At 38.5% G+C, this 27984-nt stretch overlaps 1 protein-coding gene and 1 long non-coding RNA gene across 2 annotated transcripts in view; one reads left to right on the forward strand and one right to left on the reverse strand.

Annotated features, from left to right (window-relative positions):
• The window catches only part of IFT81 (intraflagellar transport 81), a 42843-nt gene extending 40961 nt beyond the window's left edge, over nucleotides 1-1882 (forward strand). Inside the window, exon 18 of the mRNA XM_080370085.1 lies at nucleotides 328-1882. Coding sequence (XP_080226211.1) covers nucleotides 328-510 — 183 coding nt within the window. The 3' untranslated portion in view covers nucleotides 511-1882. The remainder of the gene's footprint in view (nucleotides 1-327) is intronic.
• The window catches only part of LOC308056075, a 33614-nt gene continuing 6861 nt past the window's right edge, over nucleotides 1232-27984 (reverse strand). Inside the window, exon 2 of the long non-coding RNA XR_013924693.1 lies at nucleotides 1232-27980. This is a non-coding gene — a long non-coding RNA (uncharacterized lncRNA). The remainder of the gene's footprint in view (nucleotides 27981-27984) is intronic.

Here is a 27984-nt window from a genome sequence, read left to right on the forward strand (position 1 = left end):
TCTGTTGTGGGTTGCAACTTGATACTGCAAGAGCTCTATATGGAAGTGATCTCAGATTTTTAGCATAACTTCGCAAATAGGTAAAACTATTATTTAGACTTAAATAATATATCAGAGTTTCAAAACACTGATATAGTTGTCAATCTATACAAAGATCCAAGTCGCAGGTGTTAATGCATTTATCACTCGCAGGGAGCGTTATCAACTTGAACAAAACAACATTTCAGTAGCATATAAAAATCTTTGGCATTCCAAGCTGCCTATGTAAACAATTTTTGTGGCGTAGAACTGTTCCAGAAATTGAATATTTTTTCTTATTTGTTACAGAAATTGCGAGAGAAGCAGAAAGTTGTACGGGAAAGTCACGGGCCAAATATGAAGCAAATTAAAATGTGGCAGGATTTTGAGCAGTTAATGGAATGTAAGAAAGAATGTTTTCTGAAACAACAAAATCAAACAGCCATTGGTCAAGTCATTCAGGAAGGAGGTAAAGACAGGCTTGTGTTATGAATTCTCCCTTCTTGATATCAACATAAAGTAGGAAGACAGTGTGTTGGTTTCTTAACGGTAAACTCTGAGTAAATACTGTTGCTTTCATAATTTCTACCATTTGTTGTACATTGTTTGGTTTTGGTGGATAAACAAAGAGAGCAACTAACCACTCTCTGAAGCTTTTCCTCCATTGTTTAAGTGACAACATAATGTGGGTAGGAAGACCTGTTATGAGAGCTGCACTATGGTGAACCTCACCATAAACCTTTGCTTTATGAGGCTGGGAATGGCATGCATCTGCAGAGAGATCAAAGGAGAAGAAATCCTTCTTCCAGGGTCACGGAAAACTTACGTAATTGCTCTGCTCCTTACTCTCTATCGCTAAGGTAACGTTTTTGCAAGGCCTGGGACTTGATACTGTGTAATTGTGGACCTCCTGGTTTGGCCCTCTCCTTCCCTATTGTCTTTATTCATCTAGTGTGACTGGCAAGAATGGAGCCGTTCTCGCTCCGAGCTGCACAGACCTTCCCTGCACACTCCTAGTCATACTTTCCTTGCACGGTTGAATTAAACTGATTGTGCTTCCAGGAGACAGACCGTTGCTACAGCGTCAGGAGTAGGTTCTGAGAACAATTACTTGGATTCTGAGCTTTTTCTGTTATCTTTTGTTGTTGTTTTTAACAAACATATTTTTCTTGCACATATACCTTCTATTTTTTCCGAATTGCCCATGTGAAAATGTAAACGATGGTCGACTAAAAGATTTTTCCACTGAGGACATTTTGTGCTGTTTTGTCTGTGCAGTGTGGTTCCTAAGTGATTACAAATTGTATTGCCCAAAGAGGGTCATTCCAGGGATGGAGGTTTATCCATGGATGTAAATATGGCACAGGGGTTCTTGCTTAATTAGGGTATGCAAAACAGGTAGATAGGCAAGGCTGCCCTGCGCTCTGGCCTTGACCTGTGAGCCACAGGCAACCATTACAGCTGTTAAAATTGCATCCTGAGATCCACAGCTGACCCAGGGTAAGAGGAATGGAGTGAGGCTTGAAACTGTCCCTCACGCTTCATCATTTCGTGTGAGCGCCTCTTAGCCACAAAGATCAGAGCAGAGAGATAAGTCTGTGGCACCAGAACTCTTGCTATTCTGCTGTAGGCTCTTGGCTTATTGAATTTCTAGATAGGTGGGTTTGCGGGTTTTTTTAGTTTTTCCTGCCTGAAGTGGAATGTTTTTTCAGGATATAAAAAATAATTTTGCTTTCTATGATACCTAACTATGAGATCTGCTATTTTCTATATTGAGAGCGACTCTGGTAATTATATAGCTCCTAGTTTGCCTTTGCATTGAATATATTTGTTAACAGAACTAAAATAAAATCTGACAACTACATTTTGACTGTATGGTATTCTTTTCTTTTTTAACATTTCTTAGGTGAAAGGAGGTAAATTGTTAGTGACAAGTAGCTTGCGGGGCCACAGGAAAACCAGTTTTGAACGGGTCATTTAATGAAATTTATGTCAGATGCCCCTAAAGGGTTCAAAGCTGCAATGGATGTGTAAGGAGTAGGTCTCGGATCCATAGATTCCCAGGACATCCTCATGTAAGCCCTCCCACGCTGCGGTGTAGCTGAAGATAGTCTTTCTCAACAGCCGCGCACTAATCTTTCCCAGGACAAGGAGAAGCCGCGTGTTTTCCCCGCTGCACACTTCAGTGCGTGTGGAAGGCAGGCTGGTGGGTAGGGCACAGGCACAGGTAGGGCTGGCCGGGGTGGGGACAATGCGCAGCATCACCACCACCCACCGCTTCCGTCAGCGGATTACACGCAGGAGAATGGGCTTTAGTAGGGTCCTGTCAGTCTGGAAGGGGGAAGCTCAGGAAAAGGACAGATGCAGACTATATAGTGTGGGCACAGCCGTTGCCAGAGGCACCTATACATTTTCTCCCTGCTGGCCCTGTACCGTTATCACCGTGCTTCACCTGCATTGCGCTGCGGGGTCTGTCGAGCTGAAGTTACGGTAGGCACACACCTGGCCTTCCCAGGGAAGGGTTTGCTGAATAGTAAAGTAACAGACAACTAGATATGGGACATGCTGAAAACATGGGATCATCAGCAAGAACGAGCATTTAGATTACTTAGGAATCAACCTGTGGTTCAGAGTCCCTAGGCAAGGCAGGGAGAAAGAGGATTTTGTATACTACACTTTTAACAAACCCCTAGAAACCCTATTTAACTAGACCATTTACGCAAAAAATGTATTACGTGGATTAGTCTGTTGCCCAGGAAAAAATGCTTCTGAAATTCATAGCAATGGAGTAGAGTAAGATTGAGTATAATCATTTTCTGTTTTTCTGTTCAGAGTTACCCTAAAAATAGTTCATCTTTCTTCCTTGTAAAAACAGTTTATTGCTACTTACTCAAAGATGACGTGATTGTTGTTCTGATCTGATTAGTGTTCTGTCATTTGTACTGCACCAGGAAAGGGCACACAGATTATACGCTACAGCAGCAACAAAATGACTTTCTGAGATGAAGCAGAAAATCATAATAACTGTTATGAAAAGAAAATTGGAAAAACTCAAACGCTATTTTTAGCTTTTTATATAAGTGGACATTTAACAAATGCAACTTTAATGGATTCTGTTCCCTGGCTTTTCCCTAGTTCATGATTTGATGGGAGCGTTCAAAAATCTTTGAATTTCATGGTTCTATCTTTACTTCCTAACTTGCAACAAAAAGGTTACTTCTCATTTTTTTACTTCATTATTATTAATAGCCTAGCCGGTTAACTCATAAGATTAAACATACCATATGGAAAAATATCTGTCTCTCCCTTGAGAAGGTCCAAATAAATCAAAACTGTGCATAGCTAAATGTGGGGCTCCAGCACTTTCCAAATTTCTCGCAGCTGGAACACTGATCTGATCAGTCACTCGTGAGCAGCAGCTGACTTGGTTTCAAAGGCTTCTCCTTAGCATCGCCCAGAACCGGAGGAGGAATTATTCCAGCTATAAACTACTGTAGTGTTCTGCAGCTTCGCGTTATTTAGTCATGTTGACTTCAGCTGCCCTTAGAGCTACAGGCAAGTTCCACATGGACCTAAGAGATGACATAGTTACACACATCAGAAATAGGCATGAGAAACCCCGTGTTGCGAGACTGGCTATTTTACCATCTGGATATCAGGTTATATTGTTTATATTAGTGGTACCATTTTACTTCCATTGGAACTAAAATAAAATAAATGTTCTTAGACTTCCCTAAGTAACCCAAATCCAGGATTACTTTTTTGTATATCTGCACTCACATGGATGTTACTACAGATGAAGTAATATGCGTGTAAAATCATAAAAGTTAGGCCCTGCTATTTGAATATACTGATTTCCAGAGCTTTCTTGGTAAGACTTTCCTACAGCGTAATGCTGCTCACTGTTATAAAACACAACACAGCAGAAGGATTTAGCAACAGTTGAGTGCCTAGAAAATGTCCTCATAATGAGGATGTTCCGATTAATAAGCGTGGCTAGTATAGTAGCCAGTAAGGAATATGAAATTCATTCTCCTAGTCACTTGCTGGTTCAGGAACTGGAATTTAAATACGGAGCTGCCTCTCCTTGGTCACTGTTTCATGCCTGGCCCAGATGAACAGCGACTGAACGCTCACTGCTGACTACCTGGTGGCTGTCCTCCACAAGTGATCTACGCAGAGCCATTTGGCAGTGTCAGCCCAATTCCTAAATCACCGCTCCAGCAGTGTTTGGAGAGCCTGGAGCCGGCTGCCCCACGAAGGCAGACAGATGTATGGCTGAAAGACCATGGAGACTGAAGGGCTGTCACCCGAAAGGTGTCATCCCCCTGGGAGAAAGGTCATGACACATTGACACAGTGGAGTGCGGGAAGCCATTACTCCATCATCTGGTCTGTGGATGAGGAGAGCGCTGATGCTGGCAGATCTGGTTTCTCATTTGTTGGCCCTGTATTTGCTCAGACTGAAGTGAAAAAAATCAAGACCTCAGTCTGAATGTGTGCCCTGTGTTATCATTTGTAGCAGTAGGTTTCCTGCTGAAGAAACACTATTAACTCCTCCGCTGCCTTTCTGGATTGCAGTTTGCAACAGCAACAGAACCGAAATTTTCATGGATCTGCCAGCGTTCCAGTGAGGAAATATTACACAAATCAACAATTTTATCACAAGGTACCACCTGTCTGGGAAACACTCAGTTGGATAGTTGTTTTTTAACAAACAGAATTTGACCTTTTTCCAGCTTGTTTAAAGAGTTTTTTAAATTCTCTGCATGAATTTAAAATGGGTTCTCCAAATTCTCCGTGTCTCAGTTTCTGTAGCATTAGTTCCACGGTAGCCATCTCCAAACTCCCAAAGCAATCCGCTTTATTCCGAGGCCACTGGGTGAAAAGGGTATTTTTCACAATTGAATTACGCTGATTTTCACAAATCCGGTTTATAGACAAAAAACTGCCGCGAGCCACTGCACCGCAGTGATGTCACGCTCGGTGAGGAGCTCGGGTGTTTGGCTGGGGGAACAAGCGTATTCCAAATAATCAGCAGGAACAGTGAGACAAATCACGCCGTCCTTACTTTCACAAAACCCTTCCTGACTTCAGTGGGAGTTTTGCCAAAATAAGGTCTGCTGGATTTAGCTCTGTATTCTTCCTCCTGGCAGAACAAGCAGGAATTAAAGGGCCAGCATCACGTTTAGCAGACGCAGAGAGTAAAAAGGAACTGTAATTATCTAAAATAATGACTTTCATCCAAGACAGATCAATGTTCCATTAGACGCATTCTAATTTATAGCAAAAATTAAATGTTTGTGGAAGTTTTTCTTGGCACAAACAATCAAAATACACAAGTCCTTAGCAATCTGGTTTGATTTTTGTTAGACATCTATGAGAGGCTGTCTTGCACAAATCTAGTGCTGAAGTATTTATAGTGTTTATCATTAAAATCCAACTTCATGCATTACCTTGCATTTAAAAGCATTATTTATTATTATGAAAAAGTATAGTTTTACTTTTTTTTTTTGCATTTCCATTCCTCATAGTTTTGAAAAAAGTATGGTTTTGCAAACTAGGATACACACAACCAGCATTTTCTGAATGTGAACAACTAGAATTCCTTTCCTGCAAATGGATCATCTACTCAAGCCAATGTCTATTACGCTGTTTCAGCTCAGTCTGTCATTACAGAATAACGTGTCATTTTTAAGCTTCTACATTTTATTGCAACTGCTCAAGTTTTAAAACCACTCATTTATACAATAAGCGCTTATTAGGTCTACTCTTGAAATAGGGTAAAGCCAAATCCTGCACATTTTGCTAATACCAGAAAAAATGCAGTTGATAGGAGTATGGAAAATGGGATCTTACCAGTTTTCAAAGATAAATTCCTTTCTCTCTCCCTACTGCTTTTCCCTGAAATGGAATAGAAAATATGCCTGGCACTTAGGGAGCAATAACAACTAAAGCAGAAAGGCATACATCACATACAAATAATAACCATGTAAGGGAAATAATGAAGGACTTAATCTCACAATTTCTTTATCAGTTTTACAACTGGCTCATACTGCGAAAAAAAAAAAAACCACAAAAAATCTCTGAGATTTTCTGCAATTAAAAATTGTGGGGGTTTAATATTGGGGGTTTTTTTACTGGATTATTGTTTTTAAATGGTTGAAACTCTAAGGTTGTAAAATATGAATAATTCAGCAGTTTAGTTTACACTATTGCAACATTTTTTGGTGAGCAAACTAGTGTTTAGGCATTTCTTTGCAGTTCTCACAGAAAACTTAGCACCCTTAGTGAACAATTACCAAAAGCCAAAAGGGCTGATTAATTTGGGATTCTAAAAATTGAAAATTTAAAAATTAAAAATCACATTAAAATTATGCATTTTCCTTATCAACTGCTATGTAAATGATGCAGTGCTCTAAAGCAGCATTCTGCGGACTGCAGCATTCAAAAACTTCCGTGTTTTTTAAGTATTTATAAAACATTGTGCCCATCTCCCTTATTCTGTGCTTTAAAGCTTGCCATGTTTTTATAGCATATTAAAAAGAAAGCAGAACTGTATCAGAACATTGAAAGTCACCCACAGACAACCTGTTCCACTAATGTTTTACACTCACGTTCCATCTTGTGTCCTGAAGGATTTCTCTACTTGATTTTCATTCGACATAGTCTGATTAGGCTGCTCGGGTATCAGCATGAGTGAGCCAGGAAACACGGAGGGATCTAGTTAATGTTTAGAGGATAGTAATGAAAATTGGGCATTTATTATTTCATGGGTAATGACAACATCATCACAAAATTAAATCTCCTTAGGAAAATATCTCCCGCAGCTAATAACTAGAAAGCAATCTGAATTCTTCTAACAAAGAGGTGGAGTGTGGCATACTTCATAGTCGGTTGTTACTGTTGTACTTACTACTCCTTTTGTATTTTTTACTTACTAGACTGTACTTCAACCATTTGTAGGTGGAACACATCACTTCAGAATCTATATACACTGAAGGTTCTTTTCTGCCTGTTCATTTAATTGAATGAAATGAAGGTTGATCATAAAATACAAGAAGAGGGAAAGAGAGAACTCATATACTGGAAAAAGCACTATAAATAATTTCCTGGGATCACTAACACAACCTTGAAACACTTCACCCTGTGTAGCGGAAAGAATTATACAGCCATTTAATGAAATGTCTAAAAAGTGTTAACAATTCCATCCCAAATTCATGTGGCTTTTTCTGTAAGTGTAAAGAAAACATCCCTTAATTCTTAATTCCATTACCAAAGTTATTTCCAAGCTTTGAAGGGATTCACTTGCTAGTGATTTTGCAGTGTCAAACAAATGTTCGACTTTTATTCTGACACTTCTTGAAGAATTTGATTGAAACTATATATGTCTAGATAACACCCAACAAAGTGCCCCTCTTGCGTGTGTTTCAAGATATTTTTGGAAACAACAGAGGCGACCTTGGATGGAGCTGCTTTTCCAATTTAGGACTTCATTTGGTCTAAGAGAGTAAAATTATACTCCTTAATCCTTTTCTGTACCCACAAACAAGACAGTTTTATTTTATGCTACTGTAGAACTGTTTTTCTGTACCTTCTTAGCAGTGGTGGTCTGTTTAGGATAAGAAACATTTTAGATCATTAACAGTAGCTTTCAAATGCACATATAAATAGTCCCCAGATGTATCACGTCGCTTAAAAATACTGTGTAATCTTAAATGAACAGTGGTCCTTGAGGTAATATCTTTGCTTCTTCAGAACGAGTGTTAATAAATAAGCGTTAGCCTTTGTCTTTGCTTATAGACAGGAAGAATCTGACTTCAAGCCAGAGCTCGCACAGACTTGATGTCAAGTCTAAATGAGGAGAGTGGTAATGCTGGCGAACCTCTGTGATGGGACGGCCACCTGTCCAGATCACAGGAGAAATATCGTTTGTCAAGCTTCAAGTTTAAAAGCCTAGGTTAGGAGCCAGGTTCTCCAGAGTGGGGTGGGTGATTGTTTGCTTTTGACTTTGGTTTGCCAGCTGTGCAATTGTATTTGTAACATTTTATTACATCTAATCACTTAAGAAGTTTTAAATAGTTTGCACTTAATTTTCTATGTAATCAATATATTTTAATTCACTTGTATTACTCCCTGTTGCAGGCGTGCTGCACTCGGTAACAAAATGGAATTAGATTGTTGCAATGATAATGCAGTTTCACTGCTGTGACTAAAAAGAGAATTGAGAGTACAGTATTCTTGTCATTTATCCCGTACAATATTTACTCTCTTCAATAATAATGTTGTCTGGTGTTACCTAATGATCAAAGTATAATATAGAAACTAAATCTAGACATGCCAGTGGAATCTGTTTGACATAAGTGGTATATGCAAATGCAGATGTAAATATACTGCTTGGGAGTATATTGTTTATATTCATTTGATCACACTTAAGTGTCAATGCATCTTTTTGTAGCTCTGTTATACACTTACTATGGCTGATGGCTTAAGTTCTAACTCCAGAATATCCAGTTCCCTGATTTTATGGCATTGTCATGTGAAGTATTTGTGGACAGCTTAAGAGAAGCAACTCTGATCCTGTGAACCTGTATGTGTGTGACCATGATTACATTAGCATATGCACAAATCGGCTTAAAATAAACTATTTGGTATAGCAACTTGCATCACAGAATCTCAAAATAATTTACAAACAACTCTTAGTAAAGTCTGTTGACCACATAGCCAGATAAACAGCTGCTATTTATATTATGTTCTAGATGAACTCCTAGATGAAACCACAGTATGGGACAAAACAGAAGCAATAGTAGGAATCTGGTTTTGGGCTGGGGTCTCAGGGCACGCCCAGGATTCCCAACCTGATCTCCCTGAGAAACCTCCTGACTCTTGTCCTGAGCAGGGTTGTTCAGGCCCCCGAACCCTCATCCTAGCCCAAGGTTTGCTTTATTTCAATATAAAGGAACGATATAGCAAACGTCACAGAATTTCCCAGTGCACTAGTCAGTGTTCTGGCTTTGAGTATCCTCATCTGACCTCTGCCACTCCCTGAAAAGCAATTCAGACTTAAAATGTCTGTACATTTGCAATGTGATAATTCATTGAAATACGTAACAGGAAGGTCATAACAGCTACAAATAAACAAATATGATACAGACAAACGTAAAGCTGTTTCCTGAAGGAGTTTTAAATTAAATTATGACAAGGAATTTCAAACATGAAAAGCAGCACAACTACCTTCACTGAGCTAAGGGAGTCAACAAAACTAAATGTGACATTTTCTCTTACCCCGAGATCTTTTTATAATTCCAGAGAGATAAATATCAGGAGAAGCAGTCCTAAATAGAAACACTGTGTGTGTGCATGTGCATGCATGCATGCAAACGAAGATTAGGTCTCTCAGTTATAAACCGGTACACAGCACTCTGGGGCAACTTTTTATTTGTGTGCCTATGCCGTGTAGATTTCAGTTTTTCACAAGTGTCTACTTTGTGCTGTAGCCGAAACACATTAATTATATAACCTAGCGTAGAAATAACAGGAGATTCTACTTTTTCTTAAACATCTAGAGGAAACGAAGAGATTTTGAATATTATTCAATGTTACCCTCAAAAACTGTGAAGACACATGAATGTGCAAGCACTGCAAGAGAAAAACTGGCTGAATTAGAATGTGGTGAAGGACGAGAGAGTTTGTGACTCTGGTTTATTGCCCCAGGTAGCTGTGGGCAAAGCTGCTGCTTCTGCTCCTCTGGTCTGCTCCTCGGTGTACTGGCATGGACTTGGTTGAAATTAGACCTCAAATAGAAAGGCAGCAGATTTATCACAGGAGCACTACATTTTGCTTTTATATATGAGAACAAATCCAGGGTAACCTCAGTTAATGAATAACTCAGCCAATGGTGATAGCTCCTGTTTAGTCTGATCAATTTGGCCTTAAATAAAAAATGAACTTTTGTTGTACAAGTATATACCACGGGGCAGCAACACCATTTTTCCCCATGACAAATTTCGTCTTAACAAAAAAAACTGGAAAAAAAATATTTAAAAATACCCACAACTTTTTCATGCAAAGTTAAAATTTTCAAAAGAAAACTTATACTTTTGAAAAAAAAAAAAAAAGACCCCAAAAATGGTTCTTTGGTCAACACAAAAAAATAAAACCAACTCAAACAGCTTTGATGGAAATGCTCTCCTTGCTTATGAGCTCTACAGCCTGTTACTGTGCGGTTCCATTAGAATCGGATGAACTCTTCACAGCAGGCTCAGCAATCCTTACAGTGGGTATTCTCCACGGAAAGGCGTGGATACTGGAGTTTCATAACAAGGGAACTTTTCTTTGATACAGCAGCTGCATCAGAGCCAGTTTTACCTGCAAATGCATAGAGCTGGTGCAATTTATCTTTGTTTGACACAATCCATATGGGTACATCCAGTTTTTATATAAAGGGCATTCAACAAATAGAGTGGTTTGCAATGTTATTGCTTCACCGATGCATAAATATTGAGTACCTAAACACAACATTAGTTAATTAAGTTGGGGCTGATTATTGGCGAGAGATAAAGCACACAGTAAGTATGCATGGATTAAGTCTGCCCTCTTACTGCACCTATGATGGTTGTTCCCTGAATACAATGAGGATGTAGGTTTCCAGGAGATTAATCCAGCAATAATTTGCACCTGGAACCTAAAAGAAGGCCAAAAAAAAATCAGATGGAGCTTCTTAAATTGCAGAGTGCTGCATAGACTGTATGGAACCTAAGCCAAAGCTGCTTCAAAACCAAAATGCCTCCAGTAAAACAGTAGTGAGAACTCTGCTTTTAACTGAACTCATTACTTGGTATATACTAATACATTCTGTACAATTTATCTGTACAAGGCAGAAGCATTAAACCAAAATTCACAAGATGCTGTTTCAAAAGAGAAACTGCACATGCATGCACTCCATACACACCCCCCTCCTGCTGTTAGACCAGCAGTAAGCCCAACCAATCTGCCCAAAGCAGAGCCACAGAAAACATGTTGTACATAAAAGAATGTATTTTCCCATAGGACTGCTGTTCCATAGCCATTACTGGTAAAAAATATCGGTCCTCACACCCATGTTCCTCCAGCTGTGACCACCCTGGGCTTCATCAGCAAACTGCTTGTGTGACTGACTGCATGTGAAGAGTTTTGGAGACCTGACCCACCTGGAAGCCCTTGTTCAAGGCTTGTTTGCAGCCACATATTGTCGATGCAGAAGTCCACAAAGACACTGTATGCAGGCTTATGCTGTTTGCATGATTTTTTCACAATGAATTATTATTTGAAGCACTGTCAACAAGGTAGAAGGGTCTACCCTAAGATGAGTGGGTTAGTTGAAGAACATGATTGAAGCTAGGTCCCGGGCAGAGCACACTCGCTCACACTTACATTGTCTATGGAACAAAACAACTGTAAAACAAACCCAGACTGCCCAGAAAGAACATGTATGAAAGACAGCAGCTCTGCATTCAAAAGAATTCTGTCCCAGATGACTTCAAAACTTCTACGTTAGCATGTTCATTGACAGATTACACTAGCATGCAGTGATACATGGTACTGAACAGTTAGGAAAACCAACTGGTAGCCTGAGAAGAGGTGGGACTGCCTTGCTCTGTGGTACCATAGTCTAAACCAGCTTGCAATTACTGTGAAAATGTTTTTTTCAGTTGTGCTGGCACAACTCTTTGTGGGGCTGCACGGTCAGGTTTCTCACAGTCTTGGTGAAAGATGATTATTAACTCAGTTAATTTATAGCCACAAATAATTGTAAAAGCACGATGGAATGGGTAGAGAGCAGCAGCCAAGGAGCTACAAGCAAGGGACAGAGAGAGCAAGGGCCTGGAGCTTCCTAAACTGCCTTCACCATCAAAGAAAATGTTTTGCAGAACTGCACTCATGGCTGCAGTTCCTATTGTCCTCGATGTGCTTCAGTGATCAGCTCAAGACAATCTGAAGACAAACCAGAAAAATAACAACCGTTTTATTAAAAAGCTCATAAGTGAAGGCGAAATCTCCCCTTCATCAAAACCTGCTCCCCTAAGGGGATGTTGAGTGATCACTGAGTTAAATAACAAAAAACAAGACACAAACGTTTTATCATTTAAGAAATGCTTACTGGGCGATCAGTGTTGGAAGACAGGAAATTAATACTCATAACTTCTGATCAGCTTTGTCAGAGGTGTAGAGTCCTCTCCTTTCTGTGATTCTCCAAAAATGCACTACAAAGATGCAGAGTGATCACCTGGGCTTTTGATTTTCCAGGAAATGCTTTTCCCTCCATAAACTTACTGTCCTCCCCTCACAGAACATATGCATCTGTTAATCTAGAACATAAAGTTCTGGGAATCTGCCTGCCTACATCAGCCTAAGTCACTTGCCTGATGTAATGCCTTGGACAGATCACTTGCGATTTCCTGCACAGGATTTTGGAACAACCAAAGAGAAAATAGACTGCCCTAATTAGTGTACCCCATCATTTACATTGAGCCTTGCTTGTTGTAAGGCAGGACCTGAGTTTTATTGAGTGCTACATTAATACTCACACACATTGTGCATGTTCTGTAAGGCCGATAGTTAGTATAAGGTCAAATACAATAGGGAAATGATAAAAATGCTTATGCAAGGAATAATGGAAAACTCCAAAATACTGGAATCTACTTGTGGGTTATTATGCAATTCAAGTGGACAATAATTTTTTTCGATCTCTCAAGCAATGAAAATTTAAAAAATGTGATAAATCCTACATCATCGTGTGTCCTGTTTATGGTCAGCTCAAGGTCTGAGTGCATGAACAGTTACACACTATGACAGTCTGGTGTGGATATATGCCTTTGCAAAATTAAGAGAGATACATTGTAGAAGATAAATTTGTAACTGTGTTTTTCTAAGTAAATGCTTTCATCCTGAGCTTTATTAAAAATACACCTAATACAAATGTAATAATAACATACATAACTGCCAGCAAATCATGCAATATCATTAAGATATGCATAAAAATTTCTTATAAGATCAAAATGTCTGCTTATAGGAAATGTTAGACTCTCCTTACGATTAATAGGATGGCAATTATTAGCGGAATGGTTCACTCATGCTATAACCCCTATGAACTGAATGAACTAACCTCTTTAGAGTCAATCAAGTCACACCTAGCTAGGAAAAAAAGAGTCTGACCCAAATAATCCATAATTAGATCATCAGCTGCTAACACTATTGATCTCCTGAGATTTGGGGTGGCCTGGGCTGCCCTCATTCTCCAGCTGCAACTCGGAGAACACTTCATTCTTGAAAGAGAAGAGTAATTTTTAAAAGATGTGGAATATTAAAATAATGATGTCGGATATCCATCTTCTTGGAAGTATCTTAATTTGTTGCTGTTAATATATAATCAGAAATCAGATTATGACCTTGTCAAGCAGAACAGCAATTATATTATTGCTTACATAATTGAGGGTCGGCTTGCTACCTGTTATTATACCTTGCGGGAAAATTCAGGTGCTGTTCACGTAGATTTAAGTTCTTAACGTCAAGTTCAGTCTGCCAAAATCACTACACAAAAGTTCAGCTGCACAGACATTCTTTCCATAAATCCATTTTTAGAAAGCCAAAACACTGGATCAATACTGAAGTTATAAAAGAATGAATTTCTGTATTAGTCTCATGTATTGGGTATTTAATGTTTATTACCTTTTAAGAACATGATATTCTTGGAATAAGTCAAATAGGTAAACTATGTTTCTAGCACTGCTTTCCCAGTGGTCAATACATAAATGTAGCGGATTACATATGGCTTTGAAATTTCACAATGATATATCTTCAAGTAAAAATAAATATTTCAGTTTTAGTAGCTTACTATGTAATTAAACATAAAATGTTACATGCAAAAATTTTATTTAGAATATCTTATTCACAGCAAAACTCTGGTGACTTAAACCTTTTTGAAAAAGAAAACCTGATTGGTATCAGGTACAAATAAAACCCATTCCTTTCCAAAATCATCTGTATTAAATCCTTTCAAGCAGTAACATACTGAGGCACATCAAATCCTTCAGAAAGATCAGAAGGCCGTCACGGTAACTGCAGGGATTTTTTCCTCATTTCTATGGCATATGTTGTATCAGAAATCACAGTTAAAAGAAATTTCATGCCCAAAATTGAAATCTTTTCTCACATTTAACTCAGCCAAAATTCCTGTGATGGCAGAATTAAATTTGGGTTTGTTCTCAAATGGTAAGGAAGCTACAATATGGAACAATTACCATTTTTTTTTTTCATTTCTAACTACAAAGACTGTTAATTTCTCTGAACATTGATAATCATCTTGAAGAGTCATAAGTAGCTGTCAAATAGAACCATTGTCTCAGCCCAGAATTTCTTATTAATTTCTTACAGGAACTTGCATATGTACTGATCTAGAAGAAATAATTAATCCTTTCTTTGTAAAATGTAATGAATATAGCAGATGGGAAGTGATACTCACTTACAAACACTCACATGTAAGCAGCATCTTAACCTCAGCTGAGACTCTCTTTTCGCCAAGACAGACAGAAAGGTAGACTGCTACCTTAGGGCCAGATCAGGCACCATAACCAAAAATTAAATTCCAGACAGGTCAGACTTGGACTGGAGAGAGAACAATTGCAGTGATTTCAGTGTCTTTGCCTTCTGCCAATATTTTTTTTTTTCTTGCAGTAAAAATACCCTGGAGGAAAAGATCTCACTGCATGTAACTTTTATTCTGTTGAGTCATTTGGTTTGTTTATGTGTCCTGAGTAGAGGTGTAGTTTTACAAAATGCCTTCGGCATGCAGGAAGAACTCCCCTCCAAACAGATTCTCTACCTGAGCATCAGGGCAAGAAATAAATCTGTAGCTGATGACATTTCAAGGGCAAGAAAAACAACTGTCGAGAGGAGAATTATCTGATTTGGTTCATGTTTATTTTTACTTATATCTGGCAATCTGCTCTCCAACAGAAGATGCTTATTTGCAAAGAGAAGACTGTCTCCTTGAACTGATGCCCGATCTGGAGAAAAAGGACAAGAGGTATGTCTTTAGCATGTATTAGCTAATGTTTTAGTGCTGTAAAAGCATATATGTCATATATGTTAACTAGTTAAGGAAAAATTCTTCATTTCTTCCCATCACACTTAGCATCCACTAGCTAACATAGGCTAAATCTGCCTTCCACTCAGGAATACATATTCCAAACTAAAATATTCCACATGAGGAACTTTAGAATTAATTATTCCCAAATAACTTGTGTAGAAAAGCTCTAGGGTACAGCTCGGTTATTTTACACATGCTTACTGCCAAGTTAGTGGGCTTAACAATATCACAAGAATTTTTTTTCTTTCAGGAACTATTTGGAGAAAATTTTCCAATCCTAGTGTTCTCTAATGAAGGTCTGAGTAACTCCAAGTTGCACGCTGACATAAACCAGATTGTAGCAGACTAGTGAACAGGTTAAGAAGCAGAAAAGACCTGTTACTTTTTGCTGCAACTGAATCACTAAGAAAAATGCAAAAAGGAAAAATCAACTTCCATCTGCTTAAGGCTCAACCCTTATTTTTAGGTTATTTCTACTGTAGTGAAACTCTTTCGTGTAAGACATTAAATAATGTCAAGTTACTGGTGTGCCAGCTATGGTATCCAGTAGTTACTGAATATAAACCTGGGTGTTTGTGCTCTCCAAGTCTTTGCCTCAGCAATATCTTTAAACATAATAGTCTCTGCCTGTTGGCTTGTTTTCTCATAGAGAGGGTGACAGAACATTTTGTGTTCTCTTATCTTCAATAGCAATGAAACAGGAGGAGCTCCACAACCCGAAACCAAATCTACTGCTATTAATACAACATCCCAGCCACAGCGAAGAGATTTGTTTATTTACCAAAGCTAGAGATGCCTGTCTCTGACCTTTCCAGAGCTTGTGTGCTTTAGCTGGGAATAGATTCCTCAGAACTGGGTGCTCTTTTAAAAATATACAGTAACAAACATACACACACACACACACCCCCGAAACAGAGCCCAGACTGTATCCCAAACTGCATGAAACGACACACAGCATTGACTAGTTAGAGTAAGTCTAACTAGGGCACAGTCCATACTCAGTTGTGATTACTTTGCTAGTGCAAAGGGATCAGTCAGCTTTCCAAAGACCACTCACCTTTCCCACTGCCGCTCAGTGACACGTCTAGCTGACTATAACCAAACATGGGCCCACTTGCTTTCTGAGGCCGATCATCTCTCTGCAGCCTAAGAAACCTCTTGGTATAGATTTTTTCCTTCTTTGCATAATTAAACAGTGCTTCAGACTGTAAGGTTTTTGATTTAAGAAAATCTGCACGAAACAAACCAGAGATTGTCTTCTTCTGGAATTCACCTTGCTTAACCTGCCTTTTAAATAATTATTACATGCACAAATCAAAATATTTTGAACTACATTTTTCACAGTTTGTTGTATGTAGTGACCTGTCTGTAATGTCTTCTTATTTTAAGAGTTATATCTTGCATTAACATTAAGGATTCAACTTGGTTTAACCTTGTACACTCACAATCTGTTTTGTTAAGCGGGTACATCTCTAGGATAGAAAAAAGACCCTCAGAGTGCTCCAAGGCTAGCTTTGGTGATCCTTGTTGGACAATTTTAAATATAAGTTCCCTAGCTGTCTGCTTGCCCTGCATCACAGTTGGCAAAAGTGAGTGTGGGCTGGCGACTCAGCCACCTCGTTCTTCAGCTCGACATAGTAATTCAGATCACCACTGATTTTGGTACCTGCTCCATGGCTGTTTGATATTTTAGTCTAAGCAGACTATTAATGAATTACAGAAGCAGGCCTGGGAGTAGGAACTAGAAACCAGGGAAGGAACTGGCCTTACATGTCCTGATTCCAAAGCAAGAATTACTAAACAATATATAAAAGGAAAACAATAGTTATGCCATCTTCTCTTCCTCCAACTGAGTTACAAGAGAAGACAGCACACAGTCCTAGGAAGACCCAGTCTTACCTGACAGCTGTCAGATAAGCTGTGAGCATCCTTTGCTTAACTGAACCCTTCAAAGACCGAGGCTGTAGCTGGCATTCTGAAATCTCAGTCCAGGTTTAAGGAACTGCCGTCAGCGCCCTTCTCCCGTGGTCTCTGCCCCTGTGCCGCTGTGCCATCCCTCAATCATGTCAGCAGCAGCGTTCATGTAGCAGAATTGCAAGCCACATCACAGAGCCGTTCACCTGAAAAGTAATGCAAGGAAAAAATGTTCAGGCAGGCTTGTTCAGCATTCAGTTCACAGCGTGACTGACCTGTCTGTCAGCAGCTATATTGGTAAAAATGCTTGTAGGCTTGAACACTGAATCTACCTCGTTAAAATCAACTTTTTCTTCCCTGGATAACTTTCCAAGTGTCTGTACTCATACAATGAGGGAGGATACAGGGGTAGAAAACAGCAACAAGGTGTAAGGTGGAGCACAACTTCTTTTGGCAGAATTACCGGATTGGGGAAGCTTAACTTGTTTGTTGAACTATGTATTACGTCAAACTCCTGGTTTAGTTATCATATTACTTATTGTTTTCCAGGCTTTACATACAGAGTCCTGTGGTTTGACAATGCCGATCACCTGTAGAATTAGAAATAAAAGCCAAGACTCCAAAATAACTGTCTTTTCTCTATAACCATTGGACAATTATATCTATAAATAAAATCTTCCAAATATTATTCTCAACCATACAGCAGCTTGGAAGGCCAAAAAACTGTCTTTCATTACTCTAGAAACTACTTCACACTTTTGAAGGAACTGGTTTAGCAGTGATGCATCCCCTCATGCAATGACCAACTTCACACTTCATTTTTTATCCAAATCTAAGTAACAGGCTTTGGGGACCTTGTCTGTATTCCTTCCTACTCAAGTCTATTCCCATCTGCCTGATCCCCTCGGTGACTTTATAATATTTCTTTTGTGTCACCAGAACTACTGTTGCCTCCCAGTCAAACTTCCCACACTGGTCTCTAAAACTGCACTCCCTGCTTTTGCATGTTTAGTTTCTGTATCTGCCAGTGCATGAATAAGGGCTTGTTTGTAAGCACAAAATTTACTACGACCATTTTTACAATTTGCGTTCAGGCGGAGAACTCTGTACACATAGCAAAGCTCTGTCTCCATGGAAAACTGCAAAAAAGCATCTGATCCCGGTAATTAGGGGAAGGTTTTGTGAGGAACCTGTGGAAAGAGGTCCCTCACCCTGCCTGATTCACAGCTGGGGTTTCTCCCTGGCAGCTGAGACCGGTGATGTGAGAGGTGAGTCAAGAGTGGGAGCAGATTCCTGTGGGGCTTCACCAGCCAAATTCCTATCTAGCAAAAGGTTGCTACAGCAACTCTGAGCCTCCCGAGATACAGAAATTATTGTAATGGCTGATGAAATGCCTCCCTACTGCTCTGAGGCAGGATAAGGAAAATCCTTCCCTTTGATACAGGACGGTTACCCGCTGTCACACTTCTTACATCAGCTCTGTACAAGCACCAGGTTTCCTGAACTTGCTCAGGAACTGATGGCTAACTTTCCCTCAAAAGCAAGATGCATTTCCTCATTTGCATATAATGCAAACACAGAATAATAAACTTGACCACCACACAACAAGGACTATAGTTCCAATACCTTTTTCCCATGGAGATGGTAAGAGAAAAAAGAAATCATATGACAAAAGTTAATATACTACTGAGTGGGCTGAACAGGATATAGAAATGTGTACAAAGCCAAAATACGTATTTTCCAGGCTAGAGTTTGTAGTTTTCAAAAAACAGATACAAGAAAAACATAAACAAAGCAAAGCAGGGCAAAACCCCTCATAGCTTCTCAATGACTATCCAGCAGCTTTTTGGCTGCTTGCACCCTGTGCATGTTTTCCTCTGGCATTTGGCCCGCTCACAGGTCATTCAGTCCACTGGACTACGCAATAAATACCAGACAGTGATGATGCTTTAGACAGAATGGGAACACTTGTGACCTAAACAGGTTCTGAATCTAGAATGGGGTGGACTGAGGATAATCGGGGCATAGAAACAGCAAACATCAGTGTACACTCTAAGTGGAAAAACCTTCTCAAGAATTGCTTCCATTTCCCTTCTTATCACTTTTCAGCAAGCCAGTTTGCTTTAGAAGCCAAAGGTGAAAACAGCAGAATCAATTATCTGAAGCAGTATCTGTGCTTACCTGAAATAAATGGATGACTTTTTAAATTATGTCTTTAAAAGAGAAGTCACAACTTTTGTAAAGCTGCTCAATTTAAACCTGAGCATCGCATTTTGGCCACAATAAAAAGGATCAAATTCCTCCCAGTATAAATCCAGTAAAATTGATACAGTTACCTCTTGTCTGAATTTGGCTCAACATGCCTAGAACATCCTTTGGGATTGTTCAATTCAAAATATTGCACTAATCCAATCTCCTGCAGTTGCCAAATTCTGTAATATTTGGTGTCAGCATGCGGCATTTTAGATTTTTTGACTCAAACTTGGTCTGTCGTTAATAGAGTATTTCATTGGTTTCTTACTTTTTGCCAGGTCTATGAGCTTTTGGATTATCTGAAAAGCTTGAGAACAAACTATGCTTTCAGTACGTCATAATATCTCGCTCAAGTCAGAGAAAAAGAATTTTTTTTACTTCCCTCAGTTTAGTGTCTACTATGAAGATGATTTTCAGAGATCAAGAAAAGCATATAATGTTTAAAACAAAACATTTGTTAACTAAGGATTTCCTGGATTTTTCTGCTTTTTTATTTATACTACGTCCTGGACCTTGTGAAATCACTGTTTAACTTCCAGTATTATTTATGGAAGCCAGCCTGTTGCTGTTTCCAGATCTTACTGAGAACTTTCAGTTTGCAGTTTCAGTACCAGATGCATAGTCCTGGCTTAAATTAATCTACTAAGAAGTTACATACAGTAAGTACTTAACCCTCTCACACTCTGCCTGAATCTTCACAGGTAGGATCTTTTCCTACCTCTAAACTATCTCATCAGAGTCAGGTTCCTGAGTCCTGAAAGCTCTTCTTTGCCAATTTAGACTTTGGGACTGTACAGCCTTTTCAGTGAAGCAGAGGCGAATATTAGTTTTGAAGCATTTCTGTTATGCACAGAGAGAAATTTGAAATATTACCCCTTCAGTTATCAATCCAAAAGACTGAATGCCTAAGCATGGAAATAGATTTTAGGAAATGAACAATTTTTCTGAGGCTTTGCATGCTGCCACTATTGATCAAAACTCTTCAGTCCACAATAGAAAGCAGACAAGAAAATAATGATTTAGCACGCTGGATCCAACTTTTGTGCTGTCAGTGTGATTACTTTGACTTACAATCACGGTGAAAAAATCAGGTCAAAATGTAACCCTCCACAGCATATAGGCCCTGGATTTGCACGCTGTAGCATCATATACTACCAATCACAGCTGCATAAACTAAGTGCAAAGTAGTTTTAAGGTGTTAGCAAATCAGAAACCAACATTTTACATTAATTTTGCATGAGTAGAAATGATCACGCATGTAGTACAAGACATTACAGAATCAGGTCGATGAACTTTATGTGACTGCTGTCTACGCAAGGTTCTTAATGGTTGCACAATAAGGAGCATTAATGGATAGAAAAGGATGAGAGAGAGCAATAATAAATAACTTATTTAAAACTCTGTTACCTTACAGTCCTTTTGTCTGACACCTATAGCTTTATGTCACATTTCAGAAGACACCCAGCATCATTGCTCAAACTTCAACATCACACCAACATCAGTTATTGCCACTCAGGAGCCTCCTAGGTTGACAGATAAAGTTTACAATCTGATGATGACCCATCTGGATGTTAGTAGGCTGGAGTATCATTTTCAAATGCTTTTTTGAAAACCTCAGGAAATACATTCCAAAAGGTCTTCATTTAAAAGAGAAAGTATTAAGACTGCAAGATCAAGCACCCACTAAAATAAGAAAATTTCAGGGTAAGAAAAAGAAGCCAGGAATCATGCAATTAAAGATTACTTTAGGGCATATCCATGGAAAGGCAACCTTTATTCTGGCATTTTCTAACTTCACTGTGCTTGAAAATTATTCATATTTTGGCAAAGATTTTGTATATGTAAAATGTATATATTATATATAGAGCTGAATTAATCTCTGATATATTTTTGCTTCATAAATACACTTTCCTGTTCCCATGCTAGAATCTACAGCATTAACATATTCAGATGCCAGTTGCTGGATTTATTCACTTCTTGATAATCCAAAGCTGAGCCTGGACATGCTCAGCCTCTCCAAATTTCAGTCTTATCTAGCATTTTTTCTAAGCCACCCAGATAAATTATCTCAGTGTCCTGAGGTAAAGTGATCTCTTGTCCAGGGACTCTGGCTTGCTCCAATTTTTTTTTTCTTCATCTGCCACACAATTAGGAGCTCAAGCGTTAAGACTGATGAACAGAAGTTTTTTTTCTAGTTCACCAATTGAATTTTTCAAAAAATGTGTAATGCTGTAGCAAGAATTTCTAAATAAAAGAAGTAGCTTTAAAAACACTGCTTTGGCAAGAGCATGGCAAATTTATTTCAGTGTACAACAAGCCACATAAAGGAAGACCAATACAGTGAATCTGAAAATAATCTTCATGTAGAATTAGAAAAGTGGAAGAAACACTGGAGAAGGAGACCCACTAATTCATCTTCTTGCAAATCATTTAAGAATGTGACATATTCATTTGCACTTGTACAGATTATTTTGTTCTCCAGAAGAAAGCAAAAAAAGTTCCCTATAAATTTTTCCCAATAAATTTTTGAAAAATCATTTAGTTAATAAATTATAAAAGAAAAAATGACATACTTAACTTTTATTGCATTCAAATTTTGAATTGTCACATGGTTCATTTTCATTCATGTCCTCTTTCTGTAATATAAATGTTCCGCAAAAGCAGTGAAACTGCTCTTTGTTGCTCTGTTACTGTTCATTATCTCAAAGCCCTTTAGGTGGAAGTAAGTTTGTGTATAATGCAAACACTTCAGTCCCACTTAATTCAGTGAAAACTGAGGCACACAGAGTCAGGTGTTGAGGCCTCTGTTAATTCTGAGAGCAGAGCACAGAGCCTTCAGTATTCCATCTGCACACCCATTCCTTAGCCATCTTCCTTCTTTCCTGCATATGTACACTTTCAGGGGGAAAAAAAAAAGGCCCATCCTGCAGTAAGCACCCCCTGACATGCTTAGAGAACTAATGTGTCCACAAACCACAGAAAACATATATTCAAGATGCCAAGAACACTAAACATGTTAGGATCAGGAAATCCTGATTGCCTCCATTGAGAGGTTAATGAAAGGTAATTGTGTACATTTGCTGTTTGTTACTCAAATATCACTTCCTTATGACAATATGTATTACTTAATCTACAAAGGTCAATGAATTACTCTTTAGTTCCTTCCAAATGCCTGTACAATGGACTTTGCCAGTTTAATACAGATTTCTCAGCAAAGAACTGGTGGTACAGGTTTGAGGCTTAGGATACCTCTCAACCTGAAAACACCTTTCATCACAATGTATTTCTAACACTACCCATATAGTAAGACCTAAGCAGAGACTTCCCTGTAGTGTTCACTCTCAATTTGCACAGAACCTAGCACAAGCTAAGCACATAAGGAGTTCAATTATCAATTTTTTTTAATCATCTTGCAATATAAATGATTAGCCAATGTATTGAACCTGAAACACAACTGCAAAGAGATTTAGGTATGCTATCATCTGAACCGTGACCATGGTTACTCGTCGTTTGGATGAGCAACTTACTCTGCATTGCCAATTGCATCACTTAAAAAAAAAAAAGGACCCAAGGTGGAAATATTGCAGGTCAGCAACTTGTCAAAACTGCATAAATGCACAGAGAATGGTATGAATAAACACAGTCCTAATCCTGTGAGCTAAACTATGCAGCTGCTGACTCCCCTTTTCACCCATGTGGTACTCCACTGAAACCAGGCACGTTTGTATGGGTACTCAACACAGCCTACAGGTTTGGGGGCTATATTCTGAACCAGTGCGGATAGTTTGAATAGCACTAGAAATCTCCATGCAGAACCAGGACAGCAGGGTTTAACTTAGCAGGTAGTGGAATGCACAAGCACAGCACAGAGACAAGACTGGGGAATTAGGCTGCTGGCAAGTAGCAGCTGAAAGCTGATTGAACACAACAGATTGGGCTTTCATACTGGACAGATAGGCAGCAGCTATTTAAATGGAGTATTAACAGTTTTGCTCTTAATGATTTCCAAACCTTCCAGCTAATGCAAACTCAGTATGACATGTATTTTGGCCTCAATTAATTATTTGCCGGGTCTGTATGAATCCAGTTAAAAGAAAGCTGAATGGTTTGTTGACAATTTCTGCCTATTTAAAATCATTCTTGTAAGTGCTTGGCTTCTTTCTGCAAACAGCTGTCATGTAAGTAACTGAATATATACCTCACAAAAATGTTCACTTTCTCCATTTCAAGTGGAATTTCTGAAATGACACTGCCCTGCAAGGCAACAAATGGCCATCGTTCTGGCCCAGCGGCAGGTGGAAGGCCATGGAACTCCAGAGCTAAAAGTGGAAACTTTATGCCTTCAGAAAAGGGAGATTCCTATCTTGCCAGCTAGGTATCGTTTACTTTTTGGTCTGGGAGGATCCAAGATTGTGGCATTTCTATGTATAGCACAGCTTTTTCTAGAATCTTCTGAAAGTATATGACTTACAAGTTTTATCGCAGATACTTTTGTAGTCACGTGAAACCCACAACACCTGTTTTACACCTCAGAGAATAAACAGTTACTAATAAAATATCAAACCTCTCACAAACATCTCCGAAATAAGAGAATGACCTTCCAAAATACGTTTCAGCAGACTGTTTTAATGCAGCTATTTCCAAAAGCGAGCACTTGAGCTTTGTTTTTGTATCTGTATTTTTTATACAACTTCCTTGATACTCTCTTTGTATAAAGTACCTTAATATAATTAGTATCAATACTAATCCAATATGGATCCAGGGTAGACACACAATAGCCCTTGTGACAAACAAGACAGAATGTACTATATGACATTTATTCAGCTTGTGAGAGGACAGACACATAAAGAGTATAGCAGCATAAAGTAAAAAAGGTTTGTGTAGACAACACATGATCTAGCGTGAAGACTGCTGACTGGCACAAAGCCAACCCATCAAAAGTCTGATACATATTTTTACTGTCATGGTAAATTTATAGCCTGAGATTTTTATATTCCCTTCATTAAAAAAACCCTTCAGTGCCTGCTTTTTACTTCATCATACTCAGGAAAGGAAGAATGTCCTCTTACCAAACTGAAGTGAGAACGAATTTAACGGAGCCTCTTTCCTAATCAGGATAATTGAATTGACTCTTCTTTAAGCCAAAACAGCAAAAAACCAAGCTGTTGGTATTGCTTTGATTTACCATAGTCTTCAGGCCTCTTTTTTGGATGATTCAGAAGGGATTCAAATGTACAGAAAAAGTAACAAATTACAATCTTGTATGTGTCTGCCAGGATCAAAAAAAAAGGATTAACTGGAAAGTCCTGGTTTCAGGTGGTGACCACAGCTTTTCAAGCAAAAATTGTAAATGTATAGGAGATAGAGGATTTAATAAAGAGGTTGGACATAGAATTTAGGAACAGCTGAAAAGAGTTGCATACATCCCTAGCCACATGGAGAGATACAGGTCTTTCTCTTTCCCATCAGCCAAGATGTCTGTACACAAAGAAGAAACTTAGAAGCAACAGAAGTTGTTAACTGCTCCAGCACATCATATTTAGCACAAAATGGCTACAAAATGCCCAATTTTAGCATTTTGAGGCCTTAACAGGTGTCACAATGCAGAACCACCCCAAACTTGGCTCAACATACAAAGATATTGAATGCTTTTAAGTCTTCTTATGGATGATAAGCATCCACAGGCTTTGACAGAGTACCTGCCAGATTACCATGGCTTGGTGAGTGTGGACATTTTGAAAAAAGTGATACTCACCCTCCTGGAGATCTTCCAGTTTTGCAGAGGAGCATGGAATTCTGCACAGCAAATATGAATTAGCAAATTCACTTATCTCTTCCTACAGTCTTCACAAAGAAGTGCTACATGAATACAGGTCAGAAACAATTCATGCCTTTACCATTCTCAATGAGGTTTTCATTCCTCTTTCTTCTTAGTCTCTTCCGTGACATTTGAAATGTGAAAACTCTTGTAAGTACAAGGTAATCAGGTTCACATTTGGGAACGGTACATGAACTCAACATATTGCCCTGAGGCTCCAGCCTGAAGGAATTTCAACTGTGCAGAGATGGAATACGCCAAGACAGAAATACAAGGAACATGGGGACATTGCTAACTGTGAGAATAGATGGGCATTATTGGATTGATAAAAATAGAATGGGGAGGTAGAGGTGAGTGTAAAATTATATGATTTGGAATGACAGTATTTCACATACCTTTTGCATAGGTATAAAGAGCTACACAAGCATTGTTCTAGTTCAGTGATGCCATGAACGCCCCAGGTGAAGGCAGCACTGATCAGTACAGCTAAGCCAATGTAGGACAGCAACAGCGCTGGCTGTATTCTTTCAATGACTGCTGCAAAATTTCTGGCTGCCACACCTAAATTATTCCTGGAGTACCTAGTGCTCCTCCTCCACCTCCTGCATGGCTGACTGAAGCTACTACCTGGCCCTAATTTTGCAGCTAGTCTCAACAAGTACAGTAAACAGTTCAAAGCATTCCTGGTACAGTGGAGCAGATGTGAGCAAGAATTGGCTTTTAGCAGTTGCTACCCTAAAGAAACATAATATATTTTCCAGTTATGAATTCTGGATAAAAATTATGAAGTCTAGATAGACAGTTTGTACTGTACCTTCCATTTCAGCTACAGATGTGAAACAGATTTTTGAATTTGCAGTTAGAACAAGGTAGGACAATGTCTGCTAATGCTTCTGCTTTCTGTTTGCAGACATTGGAAAAGAAAATCTGTTTTCTCCACAGTGGACTGAGTTTTAATCCAAGCTTCATTTCACTGCTCCATTGACAGCAATGTTACACAAATGTGTCCAAGAAGCACAGTTTGGAACTGTATGTTTTTCACATTTCTGTGCTGTAAACAAGAAAATTAGATTATTTTATTTTTCATTTTATTTAATCATCCTCTCACACCACATATTTCTCTCTTTTTCTGCATATCACTATATTGCCTTTGAATGTTGTTGCTAAATGTCATTATTTTTATTGTACAAATACAACAAAGAGAGAAAAAATGCTTATCCACATGGGCCAGTGTCAGAATTAGAACTGTGGGGTTTACTTCTAATCCACTCCTCATTAACAGAAAATTCAGAACCTTCATCTACTATGCACTTAGATTTAAAACATTCTTTTGCCCAGTTCAGAGATACTGTATTATGTCTCCAGCTGGCTTTTTTCTTAGAGCTATACAGCTGGAGTACAAAAGCATTCTGAAATGTCCCAACTGAATTTCAAATGAATATCAGAAATAGGCAAGGATATACATGATACATGTAGAATATGTATCCAGGGAAATCACAGAAGATCTAGTTTCTACTAGTTAGTTATACATAAATTATTTAGGCAATCTTAGTAAGCCTGTTGATTAGCTGGAGGCAAAGATATTTATTTTAGGTGTACTTAGGGTCAGGATTAACTCATGAAACTTGGATGGCATTGCCCATGAAACAGCTAGAATCATTTCAGCAACCTCATTCAAAAATTAGGTAGTCTCCTTTTTTTTTTATCACTTCCGAATTATTTTTTAAATTTTTTTTTAGTTTTCCTTAACAAAGAGGACAAGATTTTTTAAAATCATGTGATAAATGTCTTACAAAACTACACTAGAAACTATTTAGGGTGACTGGAGAAGAAACCGGACTGGGAGCCAGGAGACTATTTCTATTTCTGCTATAGATATGACTTTGAACCTCAGCTCCCGTTTTTGTGAAATGGGGATGATAATACTTACTGTTCTCTCAGGGATATTGTATAATGTAATTTTCATTAAGTTTATGAAATGCTTGATATCCTTGATTAGAAGAAGTTGAAAATGCAAATTATTAATCAAGTAACAGTAATCACAGTATCAGCAATAATAATAATAATAACAATGGTTTTAAAGTTTTTAATATTAAATTATAAGCTTGATAGCATTGTTCTCTTTAAAAGCCCAACCTGCACCTAGCAGGAAGATCTCTGTAGCTCCCTTCTAGAAACAAGAATGCTGCCAGCATAGTTTCAACATGGGAGTGGAAAAGAATTCTTTAAAGTTCTCCATCTGAGCAATTGTAGGTGGTAACAATGAGTATCTTTTCAATATTGCTTTGTGACATGGGAGCAGAAGCAGCTTTAAGAGCTTAACAGTATTTTTAAAATATGACTCAGGAGAGGTTTTCTTTTTCTAACAGAACTGAGAAAAAAACCAAAGCAAACCACCCAGGAGTTAAACAATCTTTTAGAAACCCAGAACCCTGAAATAGAACAAGTATTGTAGGTCAGGATAATTTGAGTTCACGTGCAACACAATTGACGTATAAGAAATCTACGCATAAACAACAGAGAAAAACAGATCTCTTATATTGGAACCTTGAGCTGTGACAGATTAATCATAAGAATTTTTGTTCTGTGAGTGACCCAAAACTGCCACAGGTAATTTGGGAGGTTAAAGTTCTTTTGAAAAACTATAATTTTTGTGAACTACCTATATAGATTGTATTGAATGGCAGAAATCAGAGGAAGGTGAGGAAGCAGAAACACAGAGGATCAATATAGCATTTATTCCACTATAAAGAAAGAAAAACATGTTCAGATTTGTTTAGAGTCCCATTAAGGCAGTCTGGCAGTTTGTCTTCCTTCTGAACAGCCCATGTTAGCAAGCAGGTGTGAAGACCTTA

This window comes from Falco punctatus (assembly GCF_963210335.1).
Source record: "Falco punctatus genome assembly, chromosome: 1".
Lineage (NCBI taxonomy): Eukaryota > Metazoa > Chordata > Aves > Falconiformes > Falconidae > Falco > Falco punctatus.